The following is a 15,206-nucleotide window of genomic DNA, read 5'->3' as shown; positions in this document are numbered from 1 at the left end:
ATGCATGATAGCATAATGATAAGTAATACAAATAATTATAACCTGATAAAATATAACAGATTAGTATTATCACTTATCATCGTTCAACAAAAGTTTTGATTGTCTAATTAATGTTTGAACAATTTGAACGACATACAACATTTTTAAATTGTATAGCTATTTTTATATTTTGAAACTTACATTTTACATTTTAATCAATTACCATTTTTATATATTTACTATTAACTAAGTTATAGACCTAACATTGATTATTATTGTTAAGATCTATAATTGTAAGTACTATCTTCTCTCTACTTGTACATTAGTACGTTACAACTATCTATTTATTTACTATTATATATTAAGTACCAGTTAGTAGGTATGTTTATTTTTTAATTATTACAAGTTTAAAAGGATTAAATATGGAGAACACTATTACCGTCAATGATGTGGATACAGATTTTTTACCATTAATTCATGATATTATAAAAAGGTAAAAGAACTTGCCAAATATTTCTTCCAAATTATGAACTATTTATTAATCCTGTTTGTAGCGGTGAAAGAGAAAATCATGAACCTCAGAAATCAGCCCAAGAAATATCACAAAAAATACAAGATTTACAAAAAAAAATTGATCAAGCGCGAAGTGATGTAAGAGTATTTTTTGATTTTACAATCTGTATCTACCTACAATTTATTTTGTTAGTTTTAAAATGGACACTGCGCCAAAATATATTAGTGCAATATTAATAATTCAATTTATCTTGAACTTGACTAAAATGCCCAAGTTTTGTTCATAACAAGTGATTAAAAATGGAATGGTACTCATAAGATCTATTATAAGAGTACCATCAATTTTAAGTTGTTTTTTTTAAATCTAACAAATAATATATTTTACTAAAAAAATGTCTTATTTTTGTACAGCATTAAAAAATTTTTTTTAAATTGTTTAGATTCGTAAATTACCTGGAGTCCAATACAATAGTGAGCAGCAGTTAAAAGCTATGGATGATCTCCGTCAATCTTTACAAATGAAAAGACAACTATTATTAAAATATAGACATATGTATTCATTTGATGTACCAAAGTATTAAGATCGAATTTAACAATACTTTGAATATTTTGTTCGTGTAATTCGTCTTTTTTTTTTAAAATAAATAATTGAACACACTTTTATTTTTTTAATGAACATAATTTGATTTTTTCTTATTTAAATAAACATAATCACTATAAAATGGTATGAATTGGCTTAACAAAAATCAGCAGATGATTCTCCTGTGCGGGGTAGTGGGATGCGTTGACTGTAAAACAGTGAGATTAAGGTAATAATTAATAAGCTAATGATGAATAAAAATGTATTACATTTAACTTACCATACAATCTATAAAAGTGTAAGTTATAATTGATAGAGAACTAGGTACTTCTAGCCGTGGCCCATGGTATACCTAACTTAACAGTGAGTTTCCGAGTTTTAACCTATTTGGATAACTGATTGTATTAAGTATCTACTATTAGACATGTGTAACCTACGTCTACGGCTTAACATTTTTGAAAGCAGTGGTATCATTTGGAGTAAAATCGTGGGGCAGCAAGCATCTTGAATAATATTTTTAATTCAATTGCATGAAACCTGAGAGGTGTCGGTGGATACAATAATGTATTTGGTGGAGTTAGCAATTGCTAAATCATAATGATGCCTATTTTTGGAAGTATAGTGTTGACATTTTCATTATGTTTAGCATTTAAGTTTTATACAATTCTACTGAGTATTAATAAGTGACAAAAAATTATTATTGTTTTATTCAATATTCCTAGACCTTATACTAATATAAACCATATTATATTAAGGTAAATGCCCTATGGTATTATGAGTCTGTCATAGCAACAATGAACTGGATCTATTCAAACTATTCAAAATTATTCAGTGACCTATGATTGTATATAATTGAATAATTTCAGTAAGAAATTTGGAACGAATAAACTAAACTAAGTATAAACTTGAAGATTTGATATTTGTTCATAACCATAAGAAACTAAAAGTCAAGGGAGTTACCCACATAATATTATCTATTTCCTACTCTATAGTCTATAGTAGTAAAATCTATCATCTATGATATTATCTACAGAACAAAAAATCTGTGATTCACAACACGACGGAATAAGATTTATGATATCACATTAACCAAATTTATTCTTATCACTAAAATTTGATAAAACAATCCTGTTTAAATTTAAATTCAATAAAGAACACTGTCTTATTTGTTTTTTTTTGTTAATTTTTAAAGAATTTAAGAGACTTGAACAAACTACAACGACGTGAAGGCCATAGTTAATTTTTTTTAAATTTTGTAATTGTATCAAAACCGATGTATGTTGTTACCTATTAGCATTCACGTTTTTTTAGAACGAAAAGTTTTTGTAAAATTATTTAGACCGTGTTAATGAGACTTTTTAATGCTACTTTATTTCCCAGTAAAATAATAAAAATTATGCCTAAAAAAAATACCAAACCGGTTCAAGGAAAATTAGAGACTGTTCAAACAGGACCTATAACAGTTGACAAATCGGGTGATGTTGTTATTAAAATAAATGCCAAACCTGGTGCCAAAAATAATAACATAACAGGTACCTACTCATACATTTACTACTATATTAAGTTGACACTACATAGATGTTTGTTGTTTCCTTCTTTCAAGTGTTCTTTCTTACATACCAAATTTATGCTCAACAGACCACGTTTAGCTTCTTTAGTTATAAAAATTAGGGTGAATTGACCTATTATGAAACTTGATGGTAAAAACAAAATCTGTGTTTGTGGGTTTTTACTATAATTCGGTTTAGGTAAGTTATGAGCATTTTTAATTTACCCTTTCACAAATATTCAAAATTAGCAAAAAAATTGAGCTATCATAAAAACCCACATACAAACGCACATGTAATATGGAGATAACAAATGTCTGTGTAGCTTCCTTTTAGCAATTCTATTTGGCCCTTGAAGAACTAGGCAAAAACAATTTTTACATAGAATTGATTTTACCTATTTATAATTTTTTAACAAAATAATGGACATTTTGCCCAGTAAGCATAAAATAATTTAGCACCTATTAAACTAAAAGCAAATACTAAAAGCTCTCATAGAAGTGGGTTAAATTATAAATACATTTAAAATTCAATTTCAAAAATTTAAATATTATTAAATTTTGTAATTTGTATTGTTTTTTATAAAGATATATCTTCTGATGGTGTTGGTGTCCAGATAAATGCACCTCCGACTGATGGTGAAGCTAATGCAGAGTTAATAAAATATCTTTCAAAGGTTTTGGGTTTGAGAAAAAGTGATTTAAGTTTAGATCGAGTAAGTTTATTTCTTTTGTTTATACTTTAGTTCTTTGAACATATATAAATGATACCTTTATGGGCATATAGATATATGAAGTAAAAGAACTATTCCCCTTTTTCAACAAAGCAGTACAATCTCACTCATATTTTTTTTAAATTTATTTTACTATGAAATAAATTATGTTTGACATTAGTCATGAACTGATACTAAAATTAAATTTTCCATTATAATAGAAATTATTATTTAATATAAATTTCAATATTGTTATTAACTATGATTAATATATGCATTCTAGGGTTCAAGATCGAGAAATAAAATTTTAATTGTACACAATACTTCATTGGGCATAGAAGGGATCACTGAAAAAATTAATGAAGAAATTAATGAAAATCATTAGTAAAATATGATAAGCTTAAAATGGATGTTAAAATATGTAGGCATGTAAGTAAATACAATAACATAAATTATGTTCAAATCCTTTTAAACTATAAACCTTTATTTTTCAGAATATATAATTGAAAAGGGGCAAGTTGGCACACTGGTATATAACTGTAAATGGATCATTAACATAATTATGAAATGTAACATCTGTATTAAATGTCTAATGGACCAAGTAAAAGTATAAATATTATATAGCTTATGCATATTTAGTATTTATGTATTATTTGGCTGACCACATAATTGGTTTTTTTTAGGATTTTTGTAAAGAATGCAAAAATCATTTGTCATAATCTATCTTAATTGAAACCAACCACAGAACAACATACAAAATACATAACAGACCAAGTTATTTGCAAATGTTCCCACTACATAGATATGTATGCAATATTTCATTTCAGTTATTCCACAAATTATAGTACCAGTTAATACATAACCTAAAATGTAATTTCTAGCATTATTTTAGAAATCATAACTTAATACATTTTTTTGGTCTAGCTGTTAATTAATATTATTTTCATGCAATATATTAATATAATTATTTCATTTTATTATTCTTTGCAATTTTATATTTTGGATGAGCGAGGTAATGAATTTCTTAATTTTACAATTATGTTTGTTTTTTTTTTTTGTTCATTACATAAGAATATGAGGTACCGACTCATTGATTACCCAAAGGTAGACCTACACACTATACTGAACATCTACTAAACAGCAGAGGAAGTTCTTGTGTTTTTTATTTTTTACATCAATTTGAAATAGTCTTGAGGTATTTAATGTAAATAACAACTAGTTAAATATTGTCTACAATTCTACAAGTAAATTGGAGCTGAAGCATTTCATATATTTTACAGCATATTGACGTCTAATTTTTCAAGTTTAATTTTAATTTTTTGGCTGATATAAAGAATTTATTCTTGGGTTACATCCTTTTTTGATACTTGACAAGAGTTGTTATGGCCTTAAATCTATAAATGTATTATTAAATATATCAAAAATAACTTCAGTAACATAGACTCTTAATACCCATAACTATGTCTACATTAAGTATGCTATAATTAAATAAAATAATGCTTTATATTTTAAACAAAGATTTTGAATAAAAAAAAACACTTTATTTTGGAATTAAGTGTACTTTTTATATACTTTTAGATATATTATAAAAGTACATCATGTATTAATTATGTTAGTTCCTATATAAATTATATGTTTTATGTTGTATAGTTGTGTTATAATTTCACATCTAAAATTATCTAATTACTTTAATATAATATAAAAATAAATAAATAACATATAAAATAAGTGTAGGTACCTACTTAAGAAAATAGATAACATGAAGGTAACATAATATAGGTACATGTGGTTAAGCCAGGTAACTTTGGTCATCGCAACATGTCTTAATTACGTATATTACGTTTACAATATAGGTATTATAATATTTATCAGTTATGACAATTAACAATTAAAAATGCCAAATAGGAATAACAATGGTTTAATATTGTTAATCCGACTTTAGTATGTAAGTGATTCAGGAACTGGAACCTTTTATATAATTTGATTTGCAGATTTGTTCCGATTTCGGATTGGTTATTCTCGCTTCTTTTGCTTTTAAGACGGATGATTGACATGCCTACTAAAAGTTCGGATTAGGTACTTGTAGCTCAAGGAAGTTGGATCGGTTTAGAACTTTACTGCGTCTTGTGTGTTTTGGTTAAAGTGAAGGCTCAACCTATATTGGATCCATAATATTATATGACGAATAAATCTGTAAGGAACCGGCACATTTCGGTTCAGTTCCGATTCCTGATTTCGAAATAGTGATTATCAATGTAGGTAGCGATGAAATTGTTGACAAAGCAATAATAATGATGGTGTATATGAGTAATAGGTAATGTAATCTATCGGCTCAAATAATCGACGCCGTCGGTCGGGTCCACGGATAGCGGTGGTTCCGCGAACCTACACCGTTTCCCGATGGCAATTTGAGCTGTTGGTCGTAGTGCGGAGTCGATTGAATCCTCTGCTGTACAGGGTAAGGCGGCGCCGGTATCTGTTTTGGCAGCTCGCTAGATGTCACCGACAATTCTGCCAAACTCCAATGGCGGGCTGTCGATGCCGTGGTTGGTGTCCCGGACAGACATTGGCACACGGCCAACAGCGCCAAGCAAAAGTGCACGGACGTGCATAGTCCACCTCGGCCGGAAGGAGTAACCAACGCCAACACCATCATTTCAGAGACATTCTGGAGACAAAAATAATAAAGCCGTATATCATTAGTTATCATACAAGTCAGGTATCTTTACTTTTATTAATGCGTCTAAATGACTCTAATGCAGCGGTTCTCAAACTGTGGTGCGCGAAAGACTACAGTTTGGTACACGGAAGGCCTTAAGTAACACTGAACCAGATATTTCATCGCTAATATCAAATCTACAAAACCATGGTTCTCTTTGAAAATTTGTTATTTAATTCATACCTTAATTTTTTAACTCTAATAAATTTGTATCAATAAATAAATAATAATTATATTGTAGTATTTTACTGCATTTTTATTTTAAATAAATGTTTAACTATGTAAAGTTTGTATCTTTCTATTTTTAATCATCAGTGGTACTCGACTGATTGATAATATACTAAAGTGGTACGCGAAAAAAAAAGTTTGAGAACAGCTGGTCTAATGTATAAAGCTATATTGTTAAATTGCATATTATATTATTTGTGTAAACACGCTTAATTCTATACATAGATTTAAGATTTCAATTGTTATATGGCGAGTCCATCTATAGTCATAGGAACAAAAAGGGATAAAAGCTAAAGGCCAATTGGCTATTGCGTATGGGGATGATAATTGTTTATTAAGATTTAAAAAAACAAAAATACTATAACTTTTAATGTTGTAAATGAGAAGAATGAGACTGTTTCATTGTTTGCTATTTGCAATAGTTTTTAAATTGAGTTTTATACTTGAAAGCTGAATTCTTAAGTCTAGTGCAGAATCCAATCTATTTCTGTGTATACTTTGAATATAAGCATAAGAAAAAAACTTTTTTTTGAATAGTATAAAATAATAATTTTTAATAATATTTTTTCCAATTAATATTATATAAAATAATTTTCTCAATAATCACATACATCTCGAGGAATCCTTGAGATGGTCCCACGGAACCTTAAGAACTCACTTTGATGGGAACCGCTTTATCACATTACCTATTTAACTACGAAATTTGAATAAATAGTTATAGCAAGTAATATTGTTAATACGCCTGGTGCTAAATTTAGCTCTCAAAAATAGGTACACTCTACGTCTATAATGATGATCTTGTAATGTAGTAGACTGGTTTATAAATTTGATTATTTTGAAATATTCAACAGCTCTCAATGAATTCCGTTTTACAAAATTTTAATCTTTAGCTTTATAATATGCTTTACAAAAAAGATAATTTCAAGTTATTTTTATGGGAGCTATGATGACCATTTGGTTTTGCCTAAAGATGGTCAGTGTTTATTTCAGACCTTCCATAGGAATAAATAATGAAGTTTAGTAAAAATATTTTTTCGGGATGATATAAATTTTTCTCCGGGGGGGTAATACCCCCTGTCAACTCCCTGAAATAAAAACTACATACAGTAAAATATGTACAGTGCTAATCATAATACCTTATTAAGATCAATAATATTGATAATAATATGATCATTATGTTGTGTTGACCCATATGTACTCGTATTTAAAATATCGAAAATCGTTTGTCACTAATTTCTAATATAAAATAACACTTTCCAGCTGTATCTCTCTTTTTTCTATTATCAATTAGATATACTATAAAGTATGAAATTGATGACCGACGACCGTGCGACAACAAATTATGCATGAGGTCGGTACTAAGATGCCTATCTACCTAAACATTACATTTTAACTTGACTTCTAAATAAAATAAAAATATTAACGGATATAAGATTAATTTTTGCAGATGAAATTATTTTAAGTAAAACTCTTTTTCATACCTTTTTAACCGCCGATAACCTAATCTACCTGTTATGTACTTATATAGGCTATAGCCTATAACAACCAGTCATACCTATTGGCTAGTATGGTTATATCCAACATATAAATATACGATGTAGTCGACTATATAATATATAAATTCATTTAGTGATGTCATAACAATTATATTACGTAACAAAATATAGGTATTCCCACCGACAACCTACTTCCAATAGATGGGTACTAAAAAAAAATCAGTAATCTTTATCTATGTGTGATGATGATCTATTATCAGGGACAGTTACAAGGGGGAGGCTAGGGGCCTAGCCCCTCAGCCATATTATTTCCCACATTTGTTTAATAATTCTACACGTATGTCTGATAATATACGTAATATATTATTATACGTATTATTCTGGGGTGCACAAATTAAGATAGTACTATCTGGTTAGTGGTGGATAGTCATTCCAATATTCTAATTTCACACATTAACAAAAAATTGTGGGTCTCCACCCCCAGATCCTTGCTCTGGATCCGTGCCTATCTATTATAGCCTTTGCGACGGCTGGATAATAGCAGATATTCTAGACATCTACTCACTTTACTTACCAGCTACTATTATAGTTTATTAAAAAAAACTAAGTTTTTAAATGAAATCTAAAAATTAAGAGAACAAAAGGACAAAAAAAAAAAATTAATCGGTAAAATTATTAGCTATTTTAATTTGAATCAAAAATAAAATAACAATTCTGCATTGTTACTTAAATTTATTGTGTTTTTGTTGATACGAAAAGAAAGTTTTTGGAGCCCAATTTGATTAGTCACATTAAATACTGTATACAGTCCCCTTTTGTGTATATATATTATAATATATAGTACCCTTCTAGGTACCTATATTATAAAATAATTTTGGATTGAAAAAAAATAAAAACATCGTCACTTTCGTTTTAATTTGGTCCTCGCACGTACAGTTAGTGAAAACGAATCGATAATTTAGTGTAAACTGAACGAAAGATTTCCCTTTCATGAGTCGAATGCTAAATATAATTGACAATATAATATAAAATAGGAACGATTCAACGATGACAGTATTACACATTCATCATAATATTATTTACAGCAGTCACCCACACAAACGTAATACTGTTTTCATGTACATTATGATAGCATATACATATAGACAGTGGACACTAGGCAGGTACAAACAATATATACGTTTCGTATTTGTAAGCAGTTTAGCTATTGTCCTGCATTATCCACGTACGTTATACATAGTGTCAAGATTTCGATTTTGAACGATTTTATATATATATATATATATATATGCGAATTTATGAATAAATATTATAGTGTGTGTGTGCGCGTTTGTATGTTTACACACACATTTTACCTATATAGTATACATTTACACCTGAGTTGAATTTAAATAGCAAAAGTGTCTGTGTATAGAAAAGGTTAGAGAAATTAAAATCGAAATAAGTTTCACAAAAATACACTGCTTATACTGTTCCTGCTATAGCAGAGCTGAGTCACAGTATTACATAGTTTAAACTGTAATTAGTTTAAAGGAATTTAAAATTTCACAATCAATTTTCTGCGATTTACTAATGTACCACAACGAATTTTCGACGACAATTTCATAGAAAATTATCCTGATGAACGGATCAGAATATCAGATGACTTGTACCGGTTCAGCGGTCCAGAACCGCGAAGTCCGAGAGTAAACTATATTTAATACTATATAGGTATCTAACTGTGTATAATATATTATTATAAATACCTCTTTCGTCCGACGAAAATTGAGCCACCACAGGAAATCGAATCGACCGACTACGCTGCAGGTGTCGTCGAACGATTAAAATATCTATTGTTAGAGTACACCCACTCAATATATTCTATATAATTTACGGCTCCTACTAAAAGGATGATGACTGATGACTTGGTAGTAAGTATATTATGTTATTCACAAGTTTAATCTGAAGTCATCTTCGTGTTTTTTTTAGTTACAATTTATTGCTTACAAATTACAATCAAGGCAACAACAATAAGTAGCTATTAGGAAACATTGTGCAGAAGAAAAAACTAAACATTTTTTATACCATGCTTTATGGCCACTAAATTGAATAGTAGAATATAGTATTATATTTTATTAAATTCTGTATAATTTGTGTGTACCTATATACTACAGACTGTAGGCAAATATATCATACATCTTGACTTTGAAATGTCAAACAGTATCTACTATAATATATTGTAACAATATAATTAGGCATATAATATGTAATGTAAGCTATTACAATATAATATAATGTTAATAATCAGCTATTATATATTTTTATTTATACACACAGATACTGAAATGCTCAAAGCGTCATATTATACTCGTATCAGAAGCCCCTAAAATATTAAAATAGGTAGGTATTAATATTTATTAAGCAGTTGGTAATAAATTATTTTGATTAATTTAAAGGTCTACTAGCTACGTATTAAAGTATTATTATATATTATATATAATAGACAATGATAAATATTATTATTATACGTCCTAACATATTATATTGCCTATTTGTATTAAACTGTACGTATTATTATTATTATATATTATTTTAGTTCATAAGTATATGGTCGGCTATATATTGTGTGATACATCAGTACTTTATATTAATACTGTTATAATTTCATTTTTGTAAGTTAAGTAGACCTAGTCATTTTAGGTATTTATATTATTTAATAACACATTTTTCTTTCATATAATTTCCTTACAATTTTAAAACTTTACATACATTTATAGAAATCTTTAGAAATATCGAGTATCACGGACCCTTTTGGTTTTTATATTATACAGTGTCAATCGGATGTGTGCCTTATACAATTAGCTAGCTATACCTATATAAACGGGATAAAATGAAATGTGTAGTATAAAGTATTATTGTATTATAAAATATGTACCTACATGCAATAATAAATACGGTAAATAATCATACGTCGTAAGAACGAATAATTACCAGTGTACCTATACCACTATACGAATGAAAGCAATTTTTTATTATTTTATCACAAATATGTAAACTATTTTTAAGATTTTATAATTTTAATTTTGAAGATACCTTCATAATAATAGGTACACCTAAATAATATTGATGAATATCTTTTGGTTAATTTAATTTTAATAGGTAATATAAAAATCACTGGAAAATTAAATGATATTATAATTGTAGTCTAGTCTCTACTCTCTAGTACTCTATACAGTCTACAGCCTCAGATACAAGGAGTGATCCCCCCATGGTCTTTTTCTTTACTTATTATGTTTAGTAAGTACTAGTATATTAGATAAAAATAATCCTTCATAGTTTTTTTCTATTTAACTTGTTTACATGAAAAACTAACACACCTAATGATTATTAATAATTGATTTTCAATAATAACTAATAGGTTATTTTTAATATAATATATTAATACTATTATTTATACAAAAGTTCGAAATTTCGTTGCGTATAAGTAAATAACCAATTTTATAATAATTAAACATAACCTAACCTAAACTACACTACGAAGTACAATTTGGCAATTTGAACTTCATGATGAAAAATCAAATATTCTCTGCAGGAGATACATAAGTAGACATATATAGGTAATGATTAATAAATTAGGTTATTGCGGATAGCGGTCGTCTACTTCAACCAACTATGTAGCAAAAAAAAAAACAATGAAATACATTATTAATTTTTTTTGTTATTTGAAAATTTACCAGCTTCAACAACTATAAGGTTATTAGACAGTAATAATTGTTGTGTTACATTGAAACATTAATGTAAAAACAATGTCCGATTCATCAGGAGCAAGTTACTATAATTTATCTCGAATATCAAAACATTGAAAAATTATTTATGAAATTATGATGTTTCTACCAAAAATATTTGTTTCCATACTTAACCGTTGATTATTGAACTTAAAATGTTAACATGTGAATGGCACAAGCATAAGTGTACGAACTTAAAATTTTATATTGCTGTCTATACCTATATTACTTTTACTCTAAGAAAATGTATGGCTGGTACAAAAGTTCTATAAAAACTGAAAATACAATGTGGCACGTTTCTCTCAATACATTTTATTATGAAAACGAAATTGAAAAATGTATTACCTAAAGGAATTAGGAATTATTATAATTTATCTTTTTTAGTATTCATAAAAAGTAAGTTAAAATATAAAATGTACAATGCACAATGTAATATGTACCTACCAAAGTCATTATTATCATAGTTCCTGTATAATGGGTCATGGTTTTTATTATTTGTACATACCTAGTACCTACATATAAGCAACTAACAAGTTAACTATACATGTAATAAAAAAAAATGAATTTACTTGTTGCACGATTATTTAAACACAAAATGCTAACATTTTGGATGCCTAGAAAGTTCTTTAGAATACAGTTTTTAAAAATAAAAATAAAATATTAGTATAAATATTCATTAGATTATTATATTTTTATATTACTACAATATGTAAATATTCAATGTAGTAAACATTTATTGAAAATCAAAATATTTTATAAACTCTGATTTTTTTAGTACTCGTATTTTATTTGAAGTTGAATCACTTGAATCAACTTTTTAATTGAAATAAAAATAAACTCAAACTATATAATAAAGCATAAAACACATAATTGTGTATAATGACTGTAGAGTGAAAATTTGTATTACCTGCAGAAGTTAAGTGTATTACATAATACATATAAAATATAAATATGTATTACCTATGTACCTACATTAGACTAAACACAAATACATTTATAAAAGCTATTTAAAAGGCCGAGTTTTTATTTCATGTTTTATATAACCACCTAAGTCCTGAAGACAACATGAAACAGTTAAATACTAATAACGTTAATAAATTGCTATCAATTGGTAAAACCTTTCGCTATTTTATATAAATATAATAGTAGGTAGGTATATAATATTATGGCCTACCTAAATTTTTGAGCAAGTTTATACCTAATAAATAAATAACAAAAAAAGGATAAACTAAGGTAAGATCTTTTACCTTATTTAGCAGAATTAGCAATGAAGAAATATAATATACCTATTTGGCTGCTTATCACAATTAAATTGCCTTTATTTAATGAAAAATACAGGGACATTTGCATAATATAATAATGTTTGTATAGAATATCAATTTACAAATATATTTACTATATAGATAGAGGTAGAGCCCGACACAGAATAATTTTCTGTAACAGTAAAAACTTATACTAAAAAAAAAATTGTTGCATACAATTATAAAATTGTATATTTCCTTTAGTTCTTTATCCTTAGATTTGTCTATTAAAGTACTTAGTAGGTACTTTTTTAACTGACATCCTATATTTTAAATAAGTTATACACTATGGTATTTGTATGATGCAACAATTCACTTAGGTACCTGAACTTAAAATACTAGATATTTATTTGTTATCCAATTAATAACTCAATAATAAGTTAAAATCAAAAAACAAGGTTTATAGAATATAGGTAGTTAAATAGTTCCATCATTACTAAAGAGTCTACGCACCTACTATAGTAGATGTACTGATTAGTGATTAGGTAGGTCGTAGGTACTAATGTACTATACTGGTACTATATAGGTATACCTACTGAAGTTGTAATAAGTAAAAATTATAGATATAAAAATCACAAATGTAATGTAAACTACTACTACTAAAATTACTAAAATTTAAATAATATAATAAGTGTTATGATTATAGTTACGTACCTGCAGATACTTCACAATGTAACAGAACATTTAAATATTGACATTTAGGAACTATAGTTATTATTACGTTCCACAGTGTACTTATGACAAACCGAATTAATATAAATGATGATTTAAATTAAAAATGTACTGCGTGTCATAAGTATATATGGTCTATACAATCTATAAAATCATTGTACAGTTTGAACTTTGAAGTATAAAATTAAATTGCATTTAACATATATTATTTAGTGCATGTATCGATATAATATAATATTATTGTATTTTCAAAAACACCGGACAGTTACGAGAGGAAAACAAGTCTGTACGAGAACAGCGTTCAAAGCATGACTGATTCACGTTAGCGTGGTCACGATGTAGTTCAGAGCCTCAGAGGCGGTGTTCCTTTTACTCTAGTTCGCGAACGCGGCGACTTCCCCCGTGCATATATACGTTATTATTTTTAATACTTCACAAACACACACACACACACACACACACACACGAGTAGTATATCACGAATTTGCAATAATAATTGTTCACGTTTTAGCCACCGCCGCCAATGCCAGCTGACTGCAGCGTTATTACATCCTCACGTAACATTTTACATTAGAATTTAATATAATATACATTATAATATTGTACAATAAAATAGCAGTAAGCACGCTATGTATTTATGCGATACTACAATAAACATAGGTAAGCACCTATATTGGTATTATTATCCGAAAATGACTTGCGGCGAATGTTTAATTCGAAAACGATAAATAAACGGCACGTAAATGTGGATAAAAATAGTTAAGTGCTGAGGATTAGTCGTAATTTATATTTTGTGAAAACATTATTGTGTTGATTGTCTTGTATTTTGTTGGTCGATTTAAATTAATTCTTCACTCCTGCGATTATTACAATACTAACTATGTATACCTACTCGTATGCCTAATATATGTATCTATTATCTACCTATACATATATGTATTATGTACATATATACATTATACATAAAAAAAATGCATTCAAAGAATTAAATTCAAATGTCAGACTGGTTGATTACCTTAACAAAAGTTTAAAAACAATTTTCCATCCAACCATAGAAAATATATAGCTACACCTACCGCGCAGAGTAAATATAAGTATTAAGCAGTATATTATTTAATATTCAAATTTAAAACTTTATTATAGGCATCTGACGCCTACCTACTATTAACTAACAATAAATAGTGATTTATATTTACACATATTGTATAATGAAATGTATCTATTGGTACTTGCACAGTTTGAGTTTCAATCAGTATTAGAGCTGAGGTAAGTCTCTTGTTCTTGTGCTCCGGCCACGAGGCCCATATTGTGCATGGAGCATACCACAATGTGCATGTATACTATATTACTGTACTTTATTCCACATAAGGTCTTACAACCTTACATTATTTCACCAACAGTCCCAGTTGGCAGTTACCGTGCGAATTCTTTATTTCTTTAAGCTATAGGTGCCAAGATGGATTCATACGTACCTATTAGAAGAGCTCACATTTTCTTTCGATTCTCAGTAGCATTTTTATTTCTATGCTCATTGCAATATGCTTACATACCATATCTAATACACGATGACGATTGGCGGTAATATTATTTTTTAGTACCTACAGCGTATTTTTTTTATACAACATAAAATTTAAGATACATTTACAATATTATTGTTATTAATAGAATTTAATTTTGAAGCAGATAAACAAAATT

The 15,206-nt window shown here is 27.8% G+C and overlaps 3 protein-coding genes across 8 annotated transcripts; 2 read left to right on the top strand and 1 right to left on the bottom strand.

Moving 5' to 3' along the window:
* Positions 1–81: 81 nt before the first annotated feature.
* LOC111030433 (mediator of RNA polymerase II transcription subunit 9) lies at positions 82–1,155 on the top strand. The gene is made up of 3 exons (XM_022309916.1): positions 82–472; positions 534–630; positions 933–1,155. The coding sequence occupies exons 1-3, from the start codon at positions 402–404 to the stop codon at positions 1,071–1,073; spliced, it is 309 nt and encodes a 102-aa protein (XP_022165608.1). The 5' UTR covers positions 82–401; the 3' UTR covers positions 1,074–1,155.
* A 1,076-nt stretch (positions 1,156–2,231) lies between these two features.
* Positions 2,232–5,443, top strand: LOC111030431 (UPF0235 protein C15orf40 homolog). 5 transcript variants are annotated; one of them, XR_002604110.1, is made up of 5 exons: positions 2,232–2,604; positions 3,207–3,334; positions 3,615–3,760; positions 3,826–3,932; positions 5,323–5,443. XR_002604110.1 is itself a non-coding variant. In XM_022309912.1 (4 exons), the coding sequence occupies exons 1-3, from the start codon at positions 2,421–2,423 to the stop codon at positions 3,714–3,716; spliced, it is 414 nt and encodes a 137-aa protein (XP_022165604.1). In that variant the 5' UTR covers positions 2,232–2,420; the 3' UTR covers positions 3,717–3,760; positions 3,826–3,963. The 5 variants fall into 5 exon arrangements, 1 of the variants encoding a protein (XP_022165604.1); XR_002604108.1 differs by having other exon boundaries at positions 3,826–3,938; XR_002604109.1 differs by lacking the exon at positions 5,323–5,443 and adding an exon at positions 4,015–4,495.
* On the bottom strand, positions 5,196–15,080 carry LOC111030432. 2 transcript variants are annotated; one of them, XM_022309915.1, is made up of 2 exons: positions 14,984–15,080; positions 5,196–5,999 (listed from the first exon to the last, which is right to left on the bottom strand). In XM_022309915.1, exon 2 carries the CDS (start codon positions 5,985–5,987, stop codon positions 5,664–5,666), a length of 324 nt encoding a protein of 107 aa, XP_022165607.1. In that variant the 5' UTR covers positions 5,988–5,999; positions 14,984–15,080; the 3' UTR covers positions 5,196–5,663. The 2 variants fall into 2 exon arrangements, with proteins under 2 accessions (XP_022165607.1, XP_022165606.1); XM_022309914.1 differs by lacking the exon at positions 14,984–15,080 and adding an exon at positions 13,494–13,863.
* Positions 15,081–15,206: the final 126 nt, after the last annotated feature.

The sequence above is a fragment of the Myzus persicae genome, unplaced genomic scaffold (genome assembly GCF_001856785.1).
Source record: "Myzus persicae strain clone G006 unplaced genomic scaffold, MPER_G0061.0, whole genome shotgun sequence".
Taxonomy (NCBI): domain Eukaryota; kingdom Metazoa; phylum Arthropoda; class Insecta; order Hemiptera; family Aphididae; genus Myzus; species Myzus persicae.
Note: the sequence above shows the minus strand (reverse complement) of the source record. Positions and strands in the feature narration are given on the sequence as shown.

Bases quoted from the DNA above. Each gene is read 5' to 3' on its own strand.
- LOC111030433 (XM_022309916.1), top strand. From the start codon at position 402: ATGGAGAACACTATTACCGTCAATGATGTGGATACAGATTTTTTACCA. The intron at 473-533 runs GTAAAAGAACTT...TCCTGTTTGTAG, and splicing joins ATTCATGATATTATAAAAAG to CGGTGAAAGAGAAAATCATG. The intron at 631-932 runs GTAAGAGTATTT...TAAATTGTTTAG, and splicing joins TTGATCAAGCGCGAAGTGAT to ATTCGTAAATTACCTGGAGT.
- LOC111030431 (XM_022309912.1), top strand. From the start codon at position 2,421: ATGAGACTTTTTAATGCTACTTTATTTCCCAGTAAAATAATAAAAATT. The intron at 2,605-3,206 runs GTACCTACTCAT...TTTTTTATAAAG, and splicing joins CAAAAATAATAACATAACAG to ATATATCTTCTGATGGTGTT. The intron at 3,335-3,614 runs GTAAGTTTATTT...TATGCATTCTAG, and splicing joins GTGATTTAAGTTTAGATCGA to GGTTCAAGATCGAGAAATAA.
- LOC111030432 (XM_022309914.1), bottom strand. From the start codon at position 13,523: ATGTTCTGTTACATTGTGAAGTATCTGCAG. The intron at 6,000-13,493 runs GTACGTAACTAT...TTTTGTCTCCAG, and splicing joins ACATTGTGAAGTATCTGCAG to AATGTCTCTGAAATGATGGT.